This window comes from Elgaria multicarinata, chromosome 7 (genome assembly GCF_023053635.1).
Source record: "Elgaria multicarinata webbii isolate HBS135686 ecotype San Diego chromosome 7, rElgMul1.1.pri, whole genome shotgun sequence".
In the NCBI taxonomy this organism is placed as follows: domain Eukaryota; kingdom Metazoa; phylum Chordata; class Lepidosauria; order Squamata; family Anguidae; genus Elgaria; species Elgaria multicarinata.
This window is the reverse complement of record NC_086177.1, coordinates 29519853-29543679: the sequence shown is the minus strand read 5'-3', so window position 1 is coordinate 29543679 and position 23827 is coordinate 29519853. Positions and strand designations below refer to the sequence as shown.

General features: G+C 38.8%; 1 protein-coding gene across 1 annotated transcript in view; it reads right to left on the bottom strand.

Moving 5' to 3' along the window:
* Positions 1-23827, bottom strand: part of GMDS (GDP-mannose 4,6-dehydratase) — a 352937-nt gene that overhangs the window by 78261 nt on the left and 250849 nt on the right. Inside the window, exons 8-9 of the mRNA XM_063130302.1 lie at positions 14848-14966; positions 2549-2645 (exon numbers count right to left, since the gene is read on the bottom strand). Coding sequence (XP_062986372.1) covers positions 2549-2645; positions 14848-14966 — 216 coding nt within the window. The remainder of the gene's footprint in view (positions 1-2548; positions 2646-14847; positions 14967-23827) is intronic.

Sequence of the window (23827 nt, the reverse complement as noted above, 5' to 3'; positions counted from 1 at the left end):
CCAAAAATCCATGATCGAGTGATCAGACTAAAAGCTGAGGGGGTGGGGGGAGAAAGGGCAAAAGACTGTGGTGAAAGTGAGGACCCAAACCAAATCAGTATTTTATAGAAGGTGGTTATCCCAGGCTAACAGCAGCTATTTGCATATCTATCCAGATTTAACAGAGCTATCCTGGCTATTGCTAGCACTGGAGGAGTGCTGCTGCATCAGCCAAGTAAACTGGGTTTAAGAGAAGTTTGAAGGGCTTTGGATGATTTGGGTTGGGTGGGGATTTATAGGGGACCAGTAGATTGCTGGCAACTTATTCATTCATGCATTTAATATGTTTCTATACCACCCAACAGCTAAAGCTCTCTGGGAGGTTTACAAATATTAAAAACCTTAAACATGCAATAATAATATTGTCAATAATAATAATAATAATAATAATAATAATATTACATACAGAGATAAAACAGAACCCAAATTAAAAACATTATGAGGGAGACAAGTAGGCCAGGCTGAATTCAGATTAGATATGTTTACCTGGACTCCACTTCTGGGTAGTGCTGTAAAAGGAACTGTGTGTGATAACAGTAACATGAGTTCTTTCACACGGTTGCCATTATGTAGTAGAAGGACCATATTGAAAAAATTCAGCCCCCAAATATGTCTGAGGTGTTGGATGCTGAAACTGAGTTAACTAAGTATCTTTCTGTCCTGTCATGGAAGGCATAAGACTTAGAGAGCGCACCAGTTAGGAAATTGGGCAAAAACTTTATTATCTCTCTTCAATAAGAACAGAACAGTATGGAAAATATCTGATTCCACCCAGATAAAATTAAGCCTAATGCTCTCTAGTAACTAAACCACATAATGACACTAACCCCCTCCCACCGCAACAGCACAAACACACAGTTGCTGACTTATTTTTAAAACTATGTGACACAAATTGAAAATATAATTTCTCCCGACAGCAAGTTATTGTTCTCTGGTGAGCAAAGCCTCTGAAAACCCACTGACGTTTTAGGGTATATATCAGTACCACTTTTTAAGGAAGAGGTACTGATAGATTGTAAGGATGGGGAAATTAAATGGAGAGAATCAAAAAAGGGCAGTTTCAGGAGCAATGAAGAGCAATGAACCTTGGGCAGGCAAAATCCTTATTATTCAAAAAGAACTAATGGGGCAGTATCCAATGCTAATTTTGCACTAGTGAGAATATTTGCTAATGCAATGAGAAACTAGTGCTGGTTAGGGTAGTTAGAAACCATCTGAAACCACCACTTCTGGAATGGAACGAAACAGCACAGCTTCCTTCTAAGAGCTCTGCTGACTTGTTCCATTCTAGAAGTGCTACTTTCCTGGGTTGTGCTAGCAAGTGCTAGTTTTCCACTGTGCTAGCATACATTTCCGCAAGTACAATATGTTGACAGCTGATGAATTACCAGTATTGGATACTGCCTGTGGATTTGGAGACAGCACATTTAATATAGAGGTGTTTCTCTGTTTTTAGATTTCCTTTTGCGTTCTGAATAGCTTCTTAAACCTGGCAAACGTCTCAGGAGAGACAAGAAAATAGAATTGGAAGATACTTCAGAGACCATCTAGTCCAACTCCCTGCTCAATGCAGGCTCTGCACTGTAGGATGTACCTAGAGCATGTTTCTGTTAAAATGGTCCAAGATTGCATTAGCTTTCTTAGCTGGTGCATTGTGATCCACTAAGACACCTATGTCCTTTACATACGTACTGCTGCCAGGCTAGGTGTCACCCATCCTGTAATTGTGCCTTTGATTTTTGTACCTAAATGCAACACTTTTGTCTCTGTTGAATCTCAACTTGTTAGATTCTGGCCAATGTTCCAGCCTCTTTAGATTCTTTTGAATCTTGATCCTGTCTTACATGGTGTTAGCCATCTCTCCTAGCTCCATGTCATTTGTAAATTTGACAAGCAACCCCTCTACACCAGGTCATTTATAAAAAATTATGAAAATGGATTAAAAAGATGGATTTCCAGTGATGGATAGCTAAATGAAAAGTTTAACAGAGGCTTAATTTCACAGAAGATGAAATGTAAATACTTATATATTTTAAAATTCTCTCTTTTCCCTTCTGTGTTTTTTGTTTTGTTTTTGCATATAGCTACTGTGAAAATGCACATATAAATGTAGGCTATTTTTTTATACACACACTCACACACACAAATATAAGACTTGAAAATAAAGATGTTAAATACATAATACATTTTTTCCATTATTTCTTCTATATCAAACTTTCAGAAATAATTCGGAAGAGAAAAACTGTCCACATCAACATTTTTGATCACAGCAAGCCAGGCTTAAATAGAGCATCAAATATTCTAAACACATAATTTCTGTGTTCCATCCCTGTTTGTTTGTTCAGGAAAATTTAAAGCATAAGTGGCTTATGCGACTATTTAGAAAGACTGAAAGCTGACAGCAGAGATGCAGTTAGAACCTTTTTACAAACAACTGCCCATACATAGTAATTTATTAATTGAATGACTGCATCGTTCATTTGTAAAGCTGAAAGAATGCTTTACTTACCACTTCAGTTGGTCTGTAGTATTTATGATTAACTGTCACATGGATCTTGCCAGTTTCTTTGCATCGGCCTATTTCATTTTCATTCTTGCCTTCCCACCTGTCAAGACAACAAAAATTTAAACACCTCATAATGACTTGACTGGTCTGATCATAGGAGCCTTGGGCTTGCTGATTCTAAAACAAGGCTAGTGTTAATTCTGGGATTATATACAGGGAGATCTGACAGTCAGAATGGATAGGGTTTAGGGACTGAAAAAGCAATAGTATGTTGTGTTTCTCAAAACCTCCTGCCTTCTTGGGAGACAATAACAACGCCTGCTAAGTAATCCACAAAGCTTTATTCAAGCAATAAACATCTCTTCCCACCTGCAGAGAGTCTAATCTCTAAGAACTTTCCCCCTAGGCAAAACTAAGCAAGACAATTGTCATTTCAAGAAGAGTGGAAAACCTTTTCCCAAGATGTGTTAACTTTAGAGAGACTAGTTCTGAGGCAGCTTCTCACGAGATGCGAGCTGGGCCGACTTCCTCTCACCTTCCTTTTGCTCCGCCCATTTTAGTCAGCGGCGTACTCTAGGATCGGCTAACCTCTCCGTGCTCTCCCCTTCGAAAGAATGTTGGCTTCCCACTGACTGTGTATTATTTGCCCTTGACGAGATAAGCTCTGGAGAGAGTTCACTCCCAGCTGGTGAAGAGCTCGTGAGAGCTTTCTCCCCCACTGGTACAGGCTGGCCAGTTTCTGGCACCGACTCCTCTACTTAAGAGTCTGATTCTGATTGATCACCTGAAACACCTTCTTCCAACCCAGGGGGAGCAGGGGTAGAAATGACACAATATCTAGCTAGTGGGGGTTGTGTATACAATTTTAGAAGGGGAAGAGCAGGTAAGGAACTTAGGATCAAGCATTGATGATGATGATGAATAATAACAATAATAATAATAATAATAATAATAATAATATATTTATTTATTTATTATCCGCCTCTCCCTTTGGATCAAGGTGGGGAACAACATTAGTACAACAATACAATATAAATCAAATACATAAAACTAATTAAAAGCGCATAAAAAACCAATACAATATCAAAATAACAATCAAGACATCTTAAAATTCTTGGGTTTAAAATTCATCTGGGTAGGCCTGCCAGAAGAGGCTATAACATACAAAACATAGATCTCTTCATATTTTAAATAAATCTTAAAAAAAAACAAAAAACTTGTGTAATTACCTATGCATTTGTAAAGTTGATATGACCATGATGGTTGAAACAACAAATAAACAAAAACAAAAAAAAATTCCCACATGTTGACTGCCTCATTATTCTACCATTATTAAATCTATTTCCTCAGTACTTCTTCCTGTAGTGGGTTGAGGAAACCAATAAGGCATAATGGATGTCTCTGGAACCCAAAGAGAGAGAAAGGACTGACGCTTGGGTATCAGCAGGAACAACTGAACCAAGTCAAAGTAGGTGTTCTTGAGGGGTTTGGTTCTCAGTTTTTACTTAATATGCTTTCAAAATTATTTTGTTCTTGCAGCCCTAACAAGTCACAAACAGTCTCCAGACTGCTTCATAATCTGCCTTGTAATCTACTGAAAAACATACATTTAAAGAATCATTCTGAACATCGGACTAAAATCTACACATTTAATTATGTTGTTCTATTTTCTTTATATTCCTTTTTTTCCCTTTCATAATATTTTGGCTAACTATTTTTAAACAAGCTTTCTGACTTTTTAAGTATGGCTTTTTTGTTTTGTAGTCATTACATTAACTAAATACTTCCTAGAATACTTCCTAAAAGCCACATGCTGGGCTTTGCAAGGGGGAAAATTTGACTCTGTGTGATAGACCAGCATATGGTCTATTCACGCAATCACTCTTACTTATAGCCTGTCCCTTTTAAAAAGGCTGAAATGGAACAAAGGAGGTGAGTAGACCTCATGTTCATGGGGTGAAGTGCAACCAGAATGAGCAAATGGTGTGCATATGTTTGTATAAGGCTGAAATCCTGTCTCATTCCCAGGCTTAAACTCAGGGGGCCCTATGTATATTTTGTCTCACACAGCACTTCTTGGAACATAAAACACTCCCACCCTCAACCATATGCCATGCAGACCCATAGTTGGGACACTAGCTTGGGAAGCAGGGGTGAATTGTGGAAGATAATTATTATTGTTATTATTATTATTATATTTATTTGTATCCCTCCTTTTGCCCAATGCTGGGCCTCAAGGCGGCCTTACAAAGTTTAAAATATACATGCGGGCGGGGGGAGGGTAACAAAACCATAAACAATTAAAAAATACACAACAAAATTATAAGACATTAATGTAGATAAAGGGCTGGATTATTCTCCAAAGGCCTGCTTGAACAAAAAAGTTTTAGCCTGCTTCCGAAAGCCCATCAAGGAGGGAGCCAGCCTAGCTTTCCCGGGAAGAGAGTTCCAGAGCACCGGAGCAGCCACCGAGAAGGCCCTCTCCCATGTTCCCACCAAGCGTGCTTGTGAAGAAGGTGGGACTGAAAGAAGGGCCTCTCCAGAAGATCTCAAAGCACGGGCAGGCTCATAAGGGAGAATACGTTCTTTCAAATAACCTGGACCCGAACCATATAGAGCTTTATAGGTCATAACCAGCACTTTGAATTGTGCCCGGAAACAGACTGGAAGCCAGTGGAGCTGTTTTAACAGGGGAGTTGTATGCTCTATATATTCTATTGCTAAACAGTTTCTTTAGTTATTAAATCCCATGATGCTCCCTGTAACCAGCCCCGGTCAACAATCTGGCTGCAGCTCTTTGAACCAGCTGGAGTTTCCGAACACTCTTCAAATTATCTGGATTTGGGCAGAAAACTCAGTTAGAAGAATACTTTAAAAATACGGTGTGACCAAATATTTACTGTATTAAACATTCACATAAATCATAGTTGAAGAACTATAAATATTCCAATAATTCAAAGAACATATAGATTAGAGTGGAGAGATCTGGTTCTTCTCCAGAGTGTAGGGGGAGGTGGGCACCTGTGTGGAAATCCTGTAGCACACAACAGAGTATTCCAATAGCTGATCTTGCCTTGGATCTTCCTTGAAATATTAAATACCAGTCACAGTATATTCAATTCCCTATTTGCTGAATCTTGGAAAAAGAACTAAGGCAATCATTTGATGATGCCTAGCAACTGTAGAATATGCTCTGTGCTATCTTCTGATTGATTTGGAAGTCGTTGAAATCATGCTTTGAAATTTCTAGAGTCTCACCCTGGGCTTACCCATCGCTATTGTCAAAATAAAACCGGAAAAATGCCAAGCTGGAGGCTGTAGTTCAAATGCAACTGGAACAAGGAATCAACCATGGCCAGAAAAGGCATCATCTTTGAAAAAGTGGAGTCATCTTTTGTTTTCAGTAACAGAGATAAGAGCCAGTTTGAATTACTGGAATAAAGTAATGGAGATTCCTTTCAAGACTGTATTAGAGAATTGTATTAATTATAATGAGTTTTGTAGCTATTTTCAAAGAAACCAGAGTAGAATTCTTTATATATCCAATAAGGATCAAAATTGCTGGGGGGTGGGGGAGGGAGGAGAAGTCAACCTTAAATTTTGTCTACTTTTTTGGACAAAGAGTTAACAAAGCAGAAGGATCCTCCCTACAGGAGTCCTGATTTAAGACAGAGATAACATAAACTCAGAAGTTTACTAAAAAAAAATAAAGATAAAAGCCACACAGGAGAAAATGAGAAAATTTATGAAAAACCTAGGCTGTGCTGGTGTAAAACGGAGACATCTAGGGCTGTTGTCAGGAATTCACATTAAAAGGAGGCTTAAATGGTTTAAAGCAGGACAAATGGAACAATTTACTGTATATAAATTGTAAATGATGTTTAAGTCTAAAAACATTTGCTCCAGAACTGTCTCGTAAATTCCCATGGGACTGCGTCTCATAATGAATGAACTAAACATAATGGTTTAAGATTGCTCTTTTAAAATCGTTGTATAGGTTTCAAAAGCATTTCGAGATAGATTCATGGTTTGTATGTATTGTGCATGCCATCCCAAAATATTCAAAACAGATATAATCAGAAACACATAGAAATCTTAGAAGTGGATATCTAGTTCCTTTTTCATAAACATTTTCTTCTTCCTCAAATCAGCTTTCAGTATGTATGACTAGAGCTGATAATGATTTCTGAAAATGCTCAAAGTCTTTTTAAAAGTAGTATAAACGCTAATAATATAGTGTGCAATAATAACTTCAGTGGAAAAGCAATGAAATGAAATACCTGTTAACAAAACATTTGGAAATAAAGAAATGCTTGTCACAAGTATGAGAATGCAGAGCTTGTATAGGAAGTAATTTTTCAGGCTAGCGAGTTTGTCACCCATTGTCATCTAGATTAGCCACTTCACTGGAGCTTGTCTAGCACATGCGTAACAGAATATTAATGTGCACCACAAAGGTTTGCATTGGGCTTTTCCATCACCAAAATTAAGGTCTTGATTTTGAAAAGAACCTTTCTCTAATGGCCTACTTCCTTCCTTCCTTGTTAATGTTCAAAGATTCTTAATTTTCTGCAAAGGACCAAAATAAAAGTCCATTCGTAAGAGCATGCTTAGCCTTCAATTTAGTTCAACTGCCACTAACGTCAAGATAAACACATGAGAAGACAATGACCAGATTGCAGACAAGTATGCATGGATGTGTAAAAAAAAAGTTTTTTCCGAATCTTTCTACCATCTTGTTGCAATGTGATCAAACATAAGAATGTTTTCTAATTCCAGAACAAAATTTGAAGAGAAATGAATCTGATGATTAGACTGAATTTACTAAATGAGAAAATACAAATAGTAGTAAGAAAGTTTAAAAACACCAACCCAGAACTAAAAAGTAAAATATAATATATAGTATCTTTCATGCCACAATAATGTGTTCCCCAATTGCAAAAGACAGTTATATTTACTTAACCACAAAGAATACTCCTGTTTAAGCTCTGCACCTTAAATAAATATATGTTTTGCCATTGATTTCAATCAGATAAAATCATACTCTGTGTCTGGGAGCTAAGCCAAAATTAATTGCTATTATTTATTTTTAACTCCTCTAACTTCTGGGGATTTCATGACCTGGCTGGTCAATGTCAATGTGCCTTAATGTCCCTGAGAGCAGCCACAGGCTTTCCAGCAAGAGGCCTAAATATTGTTGGATGTTGTTTAGATTGCCTGTTAATTGACCTTTGATCCTATCAACCATGTATCCCATGATATTGCATTTATTTATTTATTTATATCCCCCTTTCCTTCAAGAAGCCCAAGGCAGTGTACATGATCAGAGGATCCACTTTATCCTCACAACAACCTTGTAAGGTATGTTAGGCTGGGAGTTGGTGATCGGCTCAAAGTTACCTAGTGAGCTTCGTGGCTGCGTAGGGACTATAATCCAGGTCTCTGGAGTCCCAGTCCAACACTCACTACACCACGAGTTGTGGATAGATTCTATTGGTGGGAGGCACCTCTGAAATATCAGATGGTGCACATGGTCATCTATCCCCATGGTTTAGCCTCACAGGATCCTGGAGGATAGGGCATGCTGAGAGATAGTGACCTGGTTTGGACAACATGACTGTCATGGATTCCCATTCCCTCCAGCATTCACATGTGCTGGCAAGCTAATATGGGACACTCAGTCAGTGAGACTTCTTTTATTTGATGAAATCCCATGATTAAAAACTTAATGGTTACACACTTCCAAAATACTTAAAGCTGATAGATGGTCAGAAAGCTTTAGGCTCCAAGATAATGTACAGTCAAAATGCTACTCACTACAATAACAACCTGGTTTCCCAGTTGCCATCTCAACGATTCCAAAAACGGGTTCCAAACCCGACTAAGGGAGGGAAAAGATTCCTGATATGATCCTTCAGGCAATCACAATGGGGAATTCTTGAAAGGCTTATCAAACCATCCCAAGGGAATTAGTCTAAATGCAACCACAAGTTGGTAACTCAGGGAACATGGCCAAACTCTAAACAAGATCACGGGGTGGGTAAAAATCTCAAGCACAAGAACTCCCACGCTTGTACTTTAGCACCGGGACCTCCCTACCACCTGAGTCTGCAGAGAAAAAGTCCAACAATAAAAATCAACCCCAGTCTACCCTTATACTAAATAGTTGAACACACACACACAATCACAGGGAAGGTAAAACCTCAGGCACAAGGAGTCCCGTGCTAGTACTTCAGCCCAGGGAGCTCCCCATCACCTGAGTTGGCAGAGGAAAAGTCCAAGGGTTAATCACAGCCTGTTGCTATGCTGAGCTGACCACAAACACACAATCCACAGCAAATGCTAGTTCAAGTCTATGAAAAGCCTCACAGTACTTTTCATGGCACAATCAAAGTCCCAAATAGTGATGGATCCAAACAGGAGGGATTTCAGGCCATGAGTTGAAAGATGATCCTAGCAAAGGCTCCTTGCCTTTGCTCCAGCTTGTAAGGGGAGGCATGTTCAAAACCATTTGACAGACAGGGGCTCTGGCCGGTAAATCACGCCTGTGTCCAAACAGCACTGCTCAGCCCACCAAGATGATGCCACAATCTGAGTGACTCCTTAAACAAGGCCCCCCACCTTTCTAAACACTCTGTCAGTTTCCCACAGAAGTCTTACAGCCCCAAGGCCAAGGGAGGAGGGATGGAACTACTCCCTTCTATACCTACCAAGAATCCAGACAGAGATAAGCCCACCCAGACTATGACACTCCAAACCAGTTCTAATTAAATCTACTTACCACCTGCAAGGCCTCCCGGCCTTGCTGAACCCTATACCTGACAATGACAGCCCACCATGGGTTAATTAACCCTTGGGGCAGTGTCATTATGAATAAGCAAGCTTGTAGTGTCATTCAAACTTGGGTGATAGGGATTATTTGAGGGTTAATCAATCCTCGCATAACTCAATGTGAGGGCTGGCACACATTACAGCTCCTTGGGGGTAAATAAACCCATGATGGGCTGTTGTGTCATGTGAACTGCTCCAGTCATTGGCACCCAGTAAGCTTCATCGCTAAGTAAAGTTTTGAACCTGAGTCTCTCAGTCCAAGGGTTAAATCTACACAGTGTTGCATATCCATGAAAAAGGCTCTTTCTTTCTTGTGAGACATTTTAGAACTTTGTACATATTAAATGCATTTCTAGTCTGGTTTTCACAAAACACTCAAAGCAACTTACATGGAATAAATGTGGTTACTCTGATAATCATAACAATTACAGACTAGGATAGTAAAAATGCAGCCTACCATGATTGTGACTGTTCATTGCTTTTCTGTGTTAATCTTAACCCTTCAAGCAATACATTCTTTGCTGCAAATCTATATGCAGAATTATGTTTTTAAAATTAATAAATCTTTCCACTACCTGAATAGGTGTCCCCGCTTTTCAGAGCAGTCTAAGAACTCTTGAGTGTTGCTGTGGTTTGAGGCTATCCTTACAATCCTACTCTGATTTAATAAGATTAATGACAGAAAATTAGTCAAGACAAGTGTTTACCTGTTTGGTTTATCTTCCTGGAGTTCAAATTAGATGAGGGAAGTGTTTCCCCATCACACTACTTAATTAGTAATAGGCAAAGGAAAAAAGTGTACTAGTTATAGGGGATAAAACATTTGTAGCTCAAAGGCCTTCTTGTCAGTGCAAAGAGGTGAATTAGAATCAGTTTGAGTTGATTCCAACATTTTTCTTGGCACTAGCAGTGTTAAAATAAATAAATAAATAAACTAGATTTCAAAGATGAAAGGTCTAATAGACAAAATTACTAAAATTTCACTGGTCAAAATTTTCTTTTTGTCATTGTTTCAAATCAGCATAATGAATCACTGTCGTTTTTGAATTAGAAGACACACTAATTTTTATTCTGATTAAATGTCAAAGTAATGTACACACAACATTCACATAGTCCCAGTTCAAACGTAATGGGCAATTGAGGGTTAATTAATACATGATTGTTAATATTGACCAGGAGTGCACAAGTGCTTGTCACTTCCACTTTCAATTAACAATCTACAATCGTCCCATTTGTAGGTTGTTAGCATGAATCTGAACCCAGATACTATGGTTACTTTGGAGTTAATCAACCCATGTTTTGTTGTTGGGTTAACTAGGGTGACCATATGAAAAGGAGGACAAGGCTCCTGTATCTTTAACAGTTGCATAGAAAAAGGAATTTCAGCAGGCCATCATTTGTATATATGGGGAACCTGGTGAAATTCCCTCTTCATCACAACAGTTAAAGCTGCAGGAGCTATGCTGCAGCTATACTGCGACCAGATTCAAAAGAGGGCAGGGCACCTGCAGCTTTAACTGTTGTGATGAAGAGGAAATGTCACCAGGTTCTCCATATATACAAACGACACCTGCTGAAATTCCCTTTTCAATACAACTATTAAAGATACAGAAGCCCTGTCCTCCTTTTCATATGGTCACCCTAGGTTAACTCTAAATAACCCAGAATGTCTAAGTTTGGATATCATGCTAACAATCTATGAATGGGTGACTGCAGGTTGTTAACAGAAAATGGAACTGATCAGCATGTTGGAGACAGCATGCTCACTCCTGCTTAATACCGCCAATTCATGGGTTAATTAACCCAGGATTGCCTGTTATGTGCAAACTGGATCATACACAATTTAACACTTGCAGTGGTGTGTCAGGGCTGGACTTAGCAGCAGACACCCAGGACCCTACTTGACCAAATGAGGCTCCCAACAGGGCTTAACACATTTTGAGGTAAGTGAAGAAATATATATTGCCATCTAAAGAGCCCTACCCCTGCAAGACCATTAAGTTCAGAGTCTAAAATTCCCTAGCTGCGCCGTTGAACACTTGGCCAACACTTTGATATGTTGTCCTTCCTGCCAACAGCATATACCCACATGTACACCAAGCCTATGTGTGTTGATAGTTTTTTAGACTGTGGTTTATTGAAACAAACCAACTTCCAAATGGGATTAATTATCATGGCTTGTTTCAATAAACCAAAGTTAATGCTAACAACAGTTTGTCTGGACTTGGACGTTTTGAGAAACTGTAGTTAGCTGAAAATAGAAGCAAAAGCTTCCATTCTCCTCATGGCTGCACCAGAGGAGGAAAAGGGAGCGGAGGAGCAGAAGAGATTGAGGCTCATTAATGTAATGCTTCAGTATGGTTTAATTTTACATGCCACCAGGCCATAGTATAAATAGATTTGTGACGATTAATATATTTTGAAAAGTACTTTTGAGACTGGATTTGGATGACACAATAGTTAACGGTTGATTAAATAGTAAACCATTGCTAAAATAGTCAACCGTTGACTATTGTGTCATCCGGTGAGCCTTTTCCACACCACATTTGGTTATTTCCATGAAATGACTAATGCAAATAATCAATGGAGTGTAGAGTTGACTATCTGCACAACTCTTGATTATTGTGTCATGTGACTCACATGCCTACAGAATCACAATGCAAGAACAGCAGAAACCTCTGCTGCACTTGCCCAGCGGGGCACTATAGGCATGTGTCAGCCGTCCTGGGAAGCATGTGGGGAACCGCTGATCATGGCGGTCCCTGGGTGGGGTGCTGTGATCAGCGCCTCCCCATGCGCTCCCAGGGACGTGCGCATTCCATCCCTGGGTGGGGAGCTAAGAACGGCGAGGGCCGGGCACAAGGATCTAGACAGCCACAAGAGAGATGCTTTTGCCCCACCCTCTCTGTTCTTAGCACCCCACCCAGGGATGGAACATGCACATCCCTGGGAGTGTGTGGAGTGCAGCATGTCCCTTGAGAATCCCCCTTTTTGCTGGATCCTGACCGTGGAGGACCCGGCACGAAGGGGGATTCTCATGGGAACCAGCACTGCTATTTGGTGGGGAGGGCAAAGAAGAGGTGGGGGTAAACCATGTGTTAATAGTCAACTCCACGGATGACTCCACGGATGTCTTCAGGGGGTACTCCCATGAAGTTGACTATTAACACATGTTTGACTATTATGTCATTCAAATGCAGCCTGATACTTGTTTCTAGAATGGGAATTTACTTGCTACTGACTTTGCATGATTTTTGTGATAAAATAAAACCCAAAAATTGACACTGGGTTCAGAGCAAATAAGCAAATAGTTTCTCTCCACTCACTCATCTGCTGACTGTTGCTGTAATGTGGTATATAGCTGTGCAATTCTGTGTATATAATGAATCTGTTCCCAAGCCAAATTTACTGGCCCTATCAGAAGTTCACTAGCTGTACCAGTGACTTTGATGGCCTGAAGAACAACGCCCTCGCTAGCATGATGGAAAAACCTATGGCTTTCTTTTCCGTCCTCCAGCTGAGATTGGTATGCTTATGCGTGGGGCCCAGTGAAGATACAGAAGCAAGGAAATTGAAAAAATAATAAACAAGAAAAATATAAATTACAGAAAGTATTTACAAAGCCATCCTGATTTTATTATCTGACCTTGAGAAGGATTTTTGCATTTTCAGTAAAAATATGTGAAACATGGACTGTAAACACTCTGCACCCACATGTCAATATCTTTATGGCTCAAAGAATGACAATGGTTGAAAATACAAAATGAGATTGGTTGATCTTCCTATGGACATTGAAGGGTGGACAAAATCTGGTGTTTAAAGGTAAATCCATTTGTGGGGTTTTGGTTGCTTGCCCGAACGGAAACTGTTTTTGGTAATGGGGGAGCACTGGGGAAAGGCACAAATGATAATACACACTTAAACGTTAATGATATAGCTTAAATAGGATAGGACTGTAATCCCAAATCAATTCATCTAGATAGTGCATGGGATTTGAAAAGGAAAATTAACCAAAACCCTAATCTTATATACCTTCAAATCTGCCACTTACCAAACTCAGTGATGAAGGATCTCTTGATTATACTATTTGTGCACCAAAGTGTAACAGCAAGGATGAAGAGAGGCATACCTGGTTGCTTTCTGCCTCACAACTGTGGAATTCCTTTCCCCTATTCAAAATCTGAGCCAGAGCCATTCCCAGAAGACAGAACTTTTTGGTTGGGCTGGCTTTTAATACTTGGGATTAACCAGATTTGTTTTCAAATGGCTACTCTTCTGCTGTTTATTTATCTGTTTTATTTGCTTGAGTTTTTAATAGCATTGTGTATTTTACTATGATTGCTCTTTGCTGTTAGCTGCTTTAGGCACAGCTTGGAAAGGGAGGATACAAATACAGATAATAAATTAATAAATATACTTCTTTAGTTTTTTCATGATTCTCTCTCAAGATTTAATCCCTGTACATGATTATCTCAGTGGTCTTGGAAGCTTATCCATAATAGCAAAGCTCCCTCTTTGAATAGACCTGCCAAAGGCATAGCAAAGTTTACAGAAGTCCTGCAGTCCTTTTCCAGCTTTATTGGCTGCCAGTCCAGGCCCGGGCCCGATTCAAAGTGCTGGTATTAACATTTAAAGCCCTAAACGGCTTGGGGCCAGGCTATCTGAAGGAACGCCTCCTCCCATATGTACCTGCCCGGACCCTAAGGTCATCCTCAGGGGTCCTTCTCCGCGAACCCCTGCCAAAGGAAGTGAGGCAGGTGGCTACCAGGAGGAGGGCCTTCTCTGCTGTGGCACCCCGGCTGTGGAATGAGCTCCCTAAGGAGGTTCGCTTGGCACCTACATTATATGCCTTTAGACGCCAGGTGAAGACCTTTTTATTCTCCCAGCATTTTAACAGTCTATAAATAAATTTTAACGGTGTTTTAAATTTGTAATTTTCAATTGCTGCTGTTTTTATCTGGTTGAGCTTTTATATTGTATTTTATATTATGGTTTTATATTGTTGTTTTATACTTTGAATGTTTTTAATTTTTGTGAACCGCCCAGAGAGCTCCGGCTATTGGGCGGTATAGAAATGTAATAAATAAATAAATAAACTGGGATAGTTTAAAGCTAGCATGGAGATTCTCAATATGAAATTTAAGCACCAATATTTCAGAAAGGGATAGATTAAAATGCAAGTGAAAATAAAATAAAAATTCTTGAAGTGATACATTAGCACACATTAGATACTCTTATTTTTTAGGATAGGTAGAATTCTGCTTTCTCACTTTATTAAGAGGTCAGCAATTTTAAAGTTACACTGAATGAAAAAAACGCAAATGCAAACAATGGATAACCAATAGTTTCTAGACTTTGTAGGAAGAGAGAGTATAATATATCAACAGACATATTGTATCATAAAGGTACAATCAAATAAAAGAACATGGGTGAGTAACAGGCACCAAAAACCATTATGTGCTTCTACTTACACGATAGTTTTCCCAACATGCTCAAACGCCTTTTCCACAAATTCACGGACACTGTGAACCTCCCCAGTAGCTATTACAAAGTCTTCTGGCTCATCCATTTGCAACATTAGCCACATTGCCTGCAGAAAGATAAGCAAATCCTGATTTAGTAAACTGTTCCTGAACCTCTTTGGCACATGATATTGTATAAAAGGAGGGAAAGGAACCTCTTGTGCAAGCACTTGAGTTGTTGCTGACTCCTAGAGGGACGCCTGCTTTTGCTGACGTTTTCTTGACAGACTTTGTAGCGGGGTGGTTTGCCATTGCCTTCCCCAGTCGCAGTTACCTTTCCCCCAGCTAGCTGGGTACTCATTTTACCGACCTCGGAAGGATGGAAGGATGAGTCAACCTGAGCCGCTGCCTGAGAACCAGCTTCCACTGGGATCGAACTCAGGCCGTGGGGAGAGTTTCGGCTGCGGTAACTGCCGCTTACCACTCTGCGCCACACGAGGCTCTTTCGATTACCACATTTTAAAAAAAAACATTTCCATTTAACACTTTTAAGAAAACCAGCACCATTGCAACAAGTGATTTTAATTATATTAGAGGAAGAAACAATACAATATAGCCTAATTTGTTTAACTTCTCACATCTAGCAATTTCTAAATGAAAAATATACTTTCTATTGTCATTCTCCCCACCCACCCCTTGGCATGCAACTATATGACATCCAGTACTGGAATGTCTCTTCAATCCACCCACATTTAATAAGTTTGGAAATACTAATATATATAACCAGCAGTAATGCATTTTTTTTCCAAAAAAATCTTTTTAGGACACCAAAATGTTCATTTATCCTATGCCAGGAGTGCTATTCCTCCTTGTACTCGGTATGACAAAAATAGCCAAGCAGTGGGTGAAGCAGGCGATGCTGTCCCATGTGAGTAGAGTGCCTTCTAAGTCTTAGAAATCAGGATAGATTGGTGTGAGACTTCTGTCAGAGGGGAGAAGTTCTTCCCTCTGGCACACTTCTTTGCTCCTCCAAATGGGCTTATCTCCCAGCATATATTATTAGTAGATCGACCACCATTCCTCCAATTCCTCATGATCAATTAAACCAGCCACTAAACATAGAATGATGTGGAGATTCCATCTGAAGAGGTTTTTTTGGCATGGCAACTAGTCTTCTGCATCTTTGGATATGTCTGAGTTTGAAATTCACAACTCAGTTCAACTTGTGTTTCAAAGGTTTTCTAGGGGTAGTAGCCTGCAATTTTGACACAAGTTGAGCATTCACTCCGTAAAGCACCTTGGCAAAGTGCCAAATGATAGTGAGTTTTGCCATGTCAAAAATGGTAATGGGTCATTTTTGTTGTTATAGAACCCATCTTTTGCAATTGGACTACATTAAGAAACTGAATACTGGCCACGTTCCTTATTTTACTAATTATTCCTTTGAGTTTAAAAAGTTGTGTTTTCTGTGGCCAAATACATTTTTGATATTTACATTAAAAAGGTATAAATATAAATTTGATATTGGTATAGTTGGGACGCAGTTGTTTGACCTACATTAATATAGCTAGCTAAAGAGAAATAAAACAAAATTAGGAATATTCTTTTATAAAGTGTGGATTGAAAATGTTCATATAATTATTTTTATTTTAAGCAAACTAGGAGTTTTAAAATAAATTAGCATCACATACCCTCCCTGATCTATTTTCATTGGTAGTAAAGTTGCATAACTGGGTCTGATACTACAGACAGTCTATGGCTATACCGAGCTTTCAGTGTTAAACAGTAAAGACAGATGAAAGGTGAGGATGAGAAATCACGAGCAACAAATGTCTTCAACATCCTGCACTGGGTCAATGACTGAGCCAAGAATAGAATCTGGGGTTTTTGACTCCCAAACTAGTACTCAATCAGCTAGACCACACTGCTACCCTGAAATGATATCTGGAGAAAAACTTACCACTGTAAGTCAATCCAAAATGACTGAAATACTTTAATCCCTCGGTGAAGAAACAGGGAGCTACCTGTAAGGCTGAACCCTTGTTTAATAAATAATCAGCATGCAAACACAATAATTCAAACCCTCCCCATATGGTATAAAGGGACTGCTATCTTGCAGGGTAACCCACAATGCTATTTACACTGACCTCTTCACATCACATTTAAAGAAAACAACTTTAGTGGGTCCCCAGATGCTAGTGGATACTCTGCAAATCAGATTAATATAAGCTCCGGGACAGCTCAGTTTCTTTTAGTAAATACTACCTGAAAAGTTCAGATTCTACCCCATCCCCCCATTCAGGAATACATACAGAATTAAGGCATTCTCACAAAACTGTTTTGTTTTCAAGTTATATTTACACCAAAAACATCTAGGCAAAGGTTTCAATAGTATGTTCCAGTTCTGCACCTCCAATAGTGGCTTGGAACAAATTACGTGCATGAAATAGTGGGGTAAATTTATGAAAGTTATCTTGTGATTTTTGTTCCCATTTGTGATATGTCAGCCTTTTGCAGTTATGAAAAGAATTCCTATTATTTTTTAATTTTTACATCAAGCAGTCCAGTAGAACTGCCTGATTAAACACTTCTCTGAAGGGTTAACTTAATTCCTAACTCTTATGATCTCTCTCTTTTTTCTACTAAGGAAGTCAGAATTCATCACTTAAATATAGATCTTTTCTTTTTAGAAACACACAGGTTTAATACAGAAAAAATTAAAGACACTCCATCCACTGAACTACACTGGCTCTCTTGATCATCCTACTATGTACTGTGGGAATTTCTGTAGTGATTAATTTCAGATGTACTGATGTTTCCAAGAAGACCAGATCTCCTAACACATGGTGACTAAAATCCTGGCTGCTATGGAAATTACAGTATGTCATCAATGCCAACAAAGCTATAAAACAATTCATTTAGGTCCTAAAGTGGAAGATAATAGAAAGAATTGTTTGTGTGTAGTATATTAAAAGTTTTATTTGAGTGATATAATCAGGACAACAGAAATTAGTGGTTGTTTTTAATCAACTTGCAAGTATGAGGAAGATCAGAAACAGTACTTTTATCTGAACACTATCAAGCTGCATTGTAAACTTTAGTAGCACTGCTATTTAATATTTTAAATCAAATGTCAGCACAAGAATAATACGTTTAAAATATGCAAGCTAAAACACACTGAATATTTCCAATTATGAAATCACTTTATTCTATTCCATTCTATTAATTTCTGTTATATTTTATTTTATTGCTATTTTATTGATGTAGGGCGGTATATAAATTATGTAAAAAAATAAAATATGTGCCAAGTGCGGAAAGCAGCTATTGGATGACAAGGGGGTGGGGGTCATTGTTCTAGCAATCACGACTTAAAAGGCTCTAACTAACTTTTTTTGTGTTTATACAGCATACACTAAAAGTTTAGTTTGATTAATCTAAAATTTGTATTTTCATACTTCTTCATTTCCTAAAAAGATGACCACTGGTTGTAGTCAAACAGAAATCTGTACAACACACTTATACAATAGTCAAACCCCCAAGAATTTGCTTTCTTCCACCACATCAAAGTATTGGTTCGTGATCCACCAATTTCTAGGTGTATATTGTACCAGCTTTAGGTTCAGAACAAGAAAAAAAATGCAGTTCTAGATTTATTTGCCATTACTGAATGGATTACTGGTTTCAACAGAGGGGAAAATCTTTGTTTAAACTTCCACTGAGCATAATTAATGGTTATTGACTTGCAAATGAAGAACAGGTGACATTCTGAATTAGAAGATAAATGATCCCGTATTCTTGTGTGATAATGGCTTAGTAATTGCTAAAAAGCTGCAGCTTAGTGGATCCCATCATAATGCTAGATCATGTCCAGAACACAAAGGCCTCTGTGCGATAGGTATTCAGCAGTTCACCTCTTTATACAGCTGTACAATGATTTGGTCCATTTATTCTCTGATGGGGCTGCACAACTGAGGTAAAAGTTCAGCAGTTCTCACCTTCCTGTTCACATGCTGAACCCCATGACCCATGACATGGCTAGGTCTCAATCTGCGATAAAATCACTGCCTCACTTTGGCTATCTTTTAACCATCATGAGGTCACATATTTGAGGAATTTTTGTAGAGGTGAAAGATGAGCTAAAGTTTTCTTCAAATTCTTGGCAGAATTATCTAACACAGTGGCAGACATTTACTTTTTATTGCAAAGATCCTCATTTTCTTGTCAGAATCATGTGTTGTTACTCAATACTAGTGATTGTCTTTTACTAATTATTCAAGGTAAAACAAATTTAGTAAATAAATTAACTGGTCTCAGTCTTTTATAATTGATTGTTTCTTTAGTAGCTTGAGGTTGTTGTGTTTTTGTTGTTAAAAAGTTCCGAGTCTGTGGTCTGCCAAGGTGAAATTCGGCATGAGGGGCTGCACAAAATCTATATGGGAACGTATTTTTTAATATGTGAATCCATTTAGTTTTCCTCTAGTTGTTCATAACAATTATGAAGGTGATGCTGTCAGCATATAGAAGAAGAGTACATACTACATCTAGAATATGGGTGTACTTTCATAATAATTTGATTTGGGCTTATGTTCCCTCTGCAAGTGTCTTCATGACAACACTGGTTGTCAGCATTTTCTTTATAAATAACAAACTCTCCGCCCCCCGCAGTGATGATCACAAGCAATATTTCTAAATTTACAACAACATCCTAAGCCTTGCTTTGTAAACAAATAACTGTGAGTTGGGTGAGGCTGAGTGTTCATTGTTGACCTAGTACAACATCACAGAAGAGGATGTTATGCCAAGGCATTACAGGCAAGGTTTGGCCGTTCAAATGTTTTGATGTTGGGTGTCAAGTCCCATGCAGGCCAATACCCGTTCAAAAATAACTTGCTCCCTGTATTGTTCACACCTGAGTTAGTGAAGGAAGTGAAAGAAACTTGAATAGGATTAGTATAGACAAATCATACTAATTCTGTGCATGACCCACAAGTTGTTAAAGAGAAAGAGACAGTGGTGAATTTGAAGCAACTATAGCTGCTTATCACCAATCCAGCATCCAAACCAAAAACACTTATTAACTGTGCTGTCATCCATGAATACAAGTCTTGTTAATCAAGGTTGACTTTAACTACAGTATTTGACTCCTTTCTTAAAATTAAGCATTCAAGTGTTCATAGTAGCAACTGCTGCACAATGTCTTCATTATGATGCAATTTGTTTGCGAGAAAACAAAAACAAATCCGAAGCTGAAAGTATGCCTAAAGGCTTAACAAACACAGAACATTTCTGTTTAAATTAAAATTGATTAATTTGCTACTTCCAATGCTATTTTTTTTTATATCCTTATCAGGGAAAAGAGATTTAAATAAGATAATGTGCAATAATCATAATCTATCTATAACTTTGGTACATCTAAATTTTGAAGTTAAACATTTGAACATCTAACTAAAGTTACAAGGATATGCATATGTTTATTTTAATAAATCATTAGTCCAACTATTAATGGCAAATAAAATAGAAATAGAAAATGAAACAGGCTTACATTAAAAATTATATTTGAAGAATACATTCAAAAGCCCAATTTCGATCTGGCTAGCTTGCAATATGTGCACTTCTCTGTCAAATTTCAAACAATGTAAAATAATCCAAATATTTTTGCAAGACTGTTACCTTCTTCTTTACAATGACTTGCCATACATTGTCCCTTCAGGCCACATTTGCTGGAGATTCCCCCCCACCCCTATTTGAAATATTCTAAAAGAGCCATCGCTATACATGATAATATTGTACAGATTGCTATGATTGTATGCAAGTATACATATAAATTAGAATTATTTAAGCAGTGTGTCACGAAGAACACATGCTAAATGTTACATCATGTATATTCTTCATAGATTCACAGTGCACCATTGTATACACTACATGGATCATTGTTCTAATTGCCTGAGAAATTACTCAACAATAATACATAGAAAATGCAACCCAACAACAGTAAATGTGTTTAATATTCACTATTTTGTCCCATTTAAATCTAAATCTATCTAATAATCTTTATTATGAATCTTGTCCCCACCCCCACCCCACCTCAATTCAGTAAAACCTGAAACCCTGGATATAATTCAGGAATGTTTATCCCCTGGCTCTGATCAACAGAATCGTGGAAGTAGAAGAAGGCTTTGAGCATGTTGATGCACTCATGGTGTAACATCACCAGTCAGGAGTGGAGAACAGAAGCCATTCGTAACGCTAATCAGGTTTAGTTATATATGTTGGCTTGGGGAAGATGGATTAACAAACTGAGTCTGGGTGTTCTTCAATGGTAGCCTGACAATAGGCATGTCTAGACCTGGGGATATCCCGGGGATCCACATGACGCACGGGGGATCCTGGGGATATAGAGGGATGATCCCTCCCTTTCCCCGGATATTACCCTATCCTTTAATCGTGGTTTTGTCCCGATTCCTCGTGAGTAAACGCAAGGAGTCGGGACCTGGGCACAGAGCTCTTCAGGAGCTCCATGTCCATCAGGGGTGGGATGGGGGGAGCGGGATTTTTTTTAAAAAACACCCAACAACTTATTTCTTTGTTTGAGCGCTCATCTTCATTAAAAAAACAAAAACAAAATGGTGGGTGTGACATCCTCTGTCATCCCGGGATGTTGCACGCCGCGTGTAGACTGAGGGAAGGATCTCGCGAGCATAATACTGTGAGATCCTCCCCCCCTCCCTCCTGCAACCCGTGTGATGTAGACATGCCCAATGTGAGAGGCCTCAATTTACTATTGGCAGCACTGTGGCCCTGGATAGCTGTGTCTGATGTACACCACAGCTGCATTTGGACACTGCGATAAGGCAGAGTTCTTTGAGATAAATGAACCACAAATACATGACTTGAAAAAAAATCCTTTTGCATGCGAAGTGCTTTCTCTCAGTTAGGGAAAATGGCTACAAAAGGAACACTTCTGGTGGTGATTATGTCTGTAGTTGGCCTTAATGCGCTCAAATTCATCATTATTCACTGGTCAGCTATTCTGGAAGAAAAAAAACTAGTTGTATCTTTTGGCATGCTGAGCTGCCTGGGAGGAATAATAATAAACTAATATCCGGCAGTATTATTTTACTTTTGTACTTGTATGCACAAACTGTTTTACAACACCTGATGAAGAATCGCATGTCAACAGAAGACAATGGTTGAGAATATAAGCAGTGTGATCTAGACAAACTTTAAAATATAAACGCTGAGAACCTTTCTGCCTTAATTCATGCATAATTTTTCATCATTTACTTCAGGTGAATGCACAATGCTCTTACTGTGTTGTCAAACCTTCATTCAGTGTTGTCTTTTTCCTTGTATCACTGAGTGTCAAAATACTGTTCTTTCAATATATAGAAGTATTTGTATAAGGCTTTATTACTGATCTTTAGATATTTGCCACAGGCAAAATGAAACAGAAAAGCTGCTTGTTGGGAAATCTCACCAACAATAGAAGCTTAAATAAGCCTTTATATATATCACTCTTTTCTTTTTTTAAAGGAAAGGTTTTTAAATCCAGAGCCATTTTTCATCTTTTATTAATATCTGTCATTTAAAATGTGATGAGTGCTTTATTTATTTTTTATCCTTCCCCCAAAAAGCCCTGGCACATCGGTCTTTCAAATTCCTGTTTTACCAATGAAAACGTGACTCTGAGAAAAATGTGACCTGCCTTAAAAAATCAAGAGAGTCCATAGCTGTGAAGTTTTGAATCCCAATGTTATACAGTTGTTTTTTTTAATGTACTCCTATTTTTGGAGATTCCAGTTAGTAAACAGATCTCATTGTTCGTAAAACAGTAGCACTAATGTATTTTCTTTGTGTTATTTTTATGGACATTATTATGATGTACTCAAAGAGGATCCAGAACCAAGATGGTCTGCTGTTCCATTTCTTGGAATCCTTGACTATGGTAACTTGCACAGAAGAACAAAATGACTAGACTGGTCTGGCTGGAGAATTTGTTTCATGCTGTCAGAAGAGCACTCTTTTTGTCTTGGATCTCAATGATGATATGATTAATTTCCTGTCCTAATAAATTGCCACCAAAGGATGGTTTCTTAATCATGCCCTCAGTCAGATGTTTCTGTTAGCAACAACATATGACGCAATGGAACTGCATCTAGGGAAGAGTCTGCAAGGAGAGCAATCATGAGAAAGAACTGGTGTAGTCCATCCTTCATAGACCTGGATTTGGTGAAAAAGGCTAATTCACCTTGCTTGCATGAGAACTGCCCCAGAGATAGGACCAGCATCAAGGGTAAGCATTGTTGGGCACATTGAGAGCCCACACCCCAGTAGGGGCCCACTGACAAGAGACCCCTGGAGTTGTTCCTCCTTTCCTTCATTGCAACCTGCTTGCAGTCCAGCTTCTCACTCTGGCCCAGACAATGGAGGTGGTTAGAAGGAGGAGCAGGAGATACCTCTGCCTACTTGCTCACTAGCTCACTGCCTATCAAGTAAGCAAGTGGTAGTGGAACCACTAGGATGTCTACTACCTTTGGCTAGAAGGAGAAACAGGATGTGGAACAGGAGTTGGTGACAATAACAGTGAGAAAGTAGACTCACTGAGAGAGGGGGCCAACTGAGGGTGTCTTACTCAAAGGCCCTCAAAAGCCAGAAGCCAGCACTGCCAAGAAACATCAGCCAGGAGACCAAGATCCACTGGGAGGAACAATATCAAGCCAAGGAGGTCACCAATGGCCAGAGAAGGAACAGTTTCAAGGAGTTTGCTTTTCCCTAACTCCCAGAAAGAGCACTTGGCTCCAACTGCCTGTAGCTCTGGAACTGCAGAAGGGGAAAGAACACTCTGACCCCATGCAACATTCAAATAGCTATCAATTGCCATTTAAGCAAAAACATCAGTAAGGGAAGATCAGCCTGGTTTGAAATATATTTAAATCCCAGTTTACGAGCTCCATCACACCTACTTTTTTTTTCCTGGTATGCACCTGCG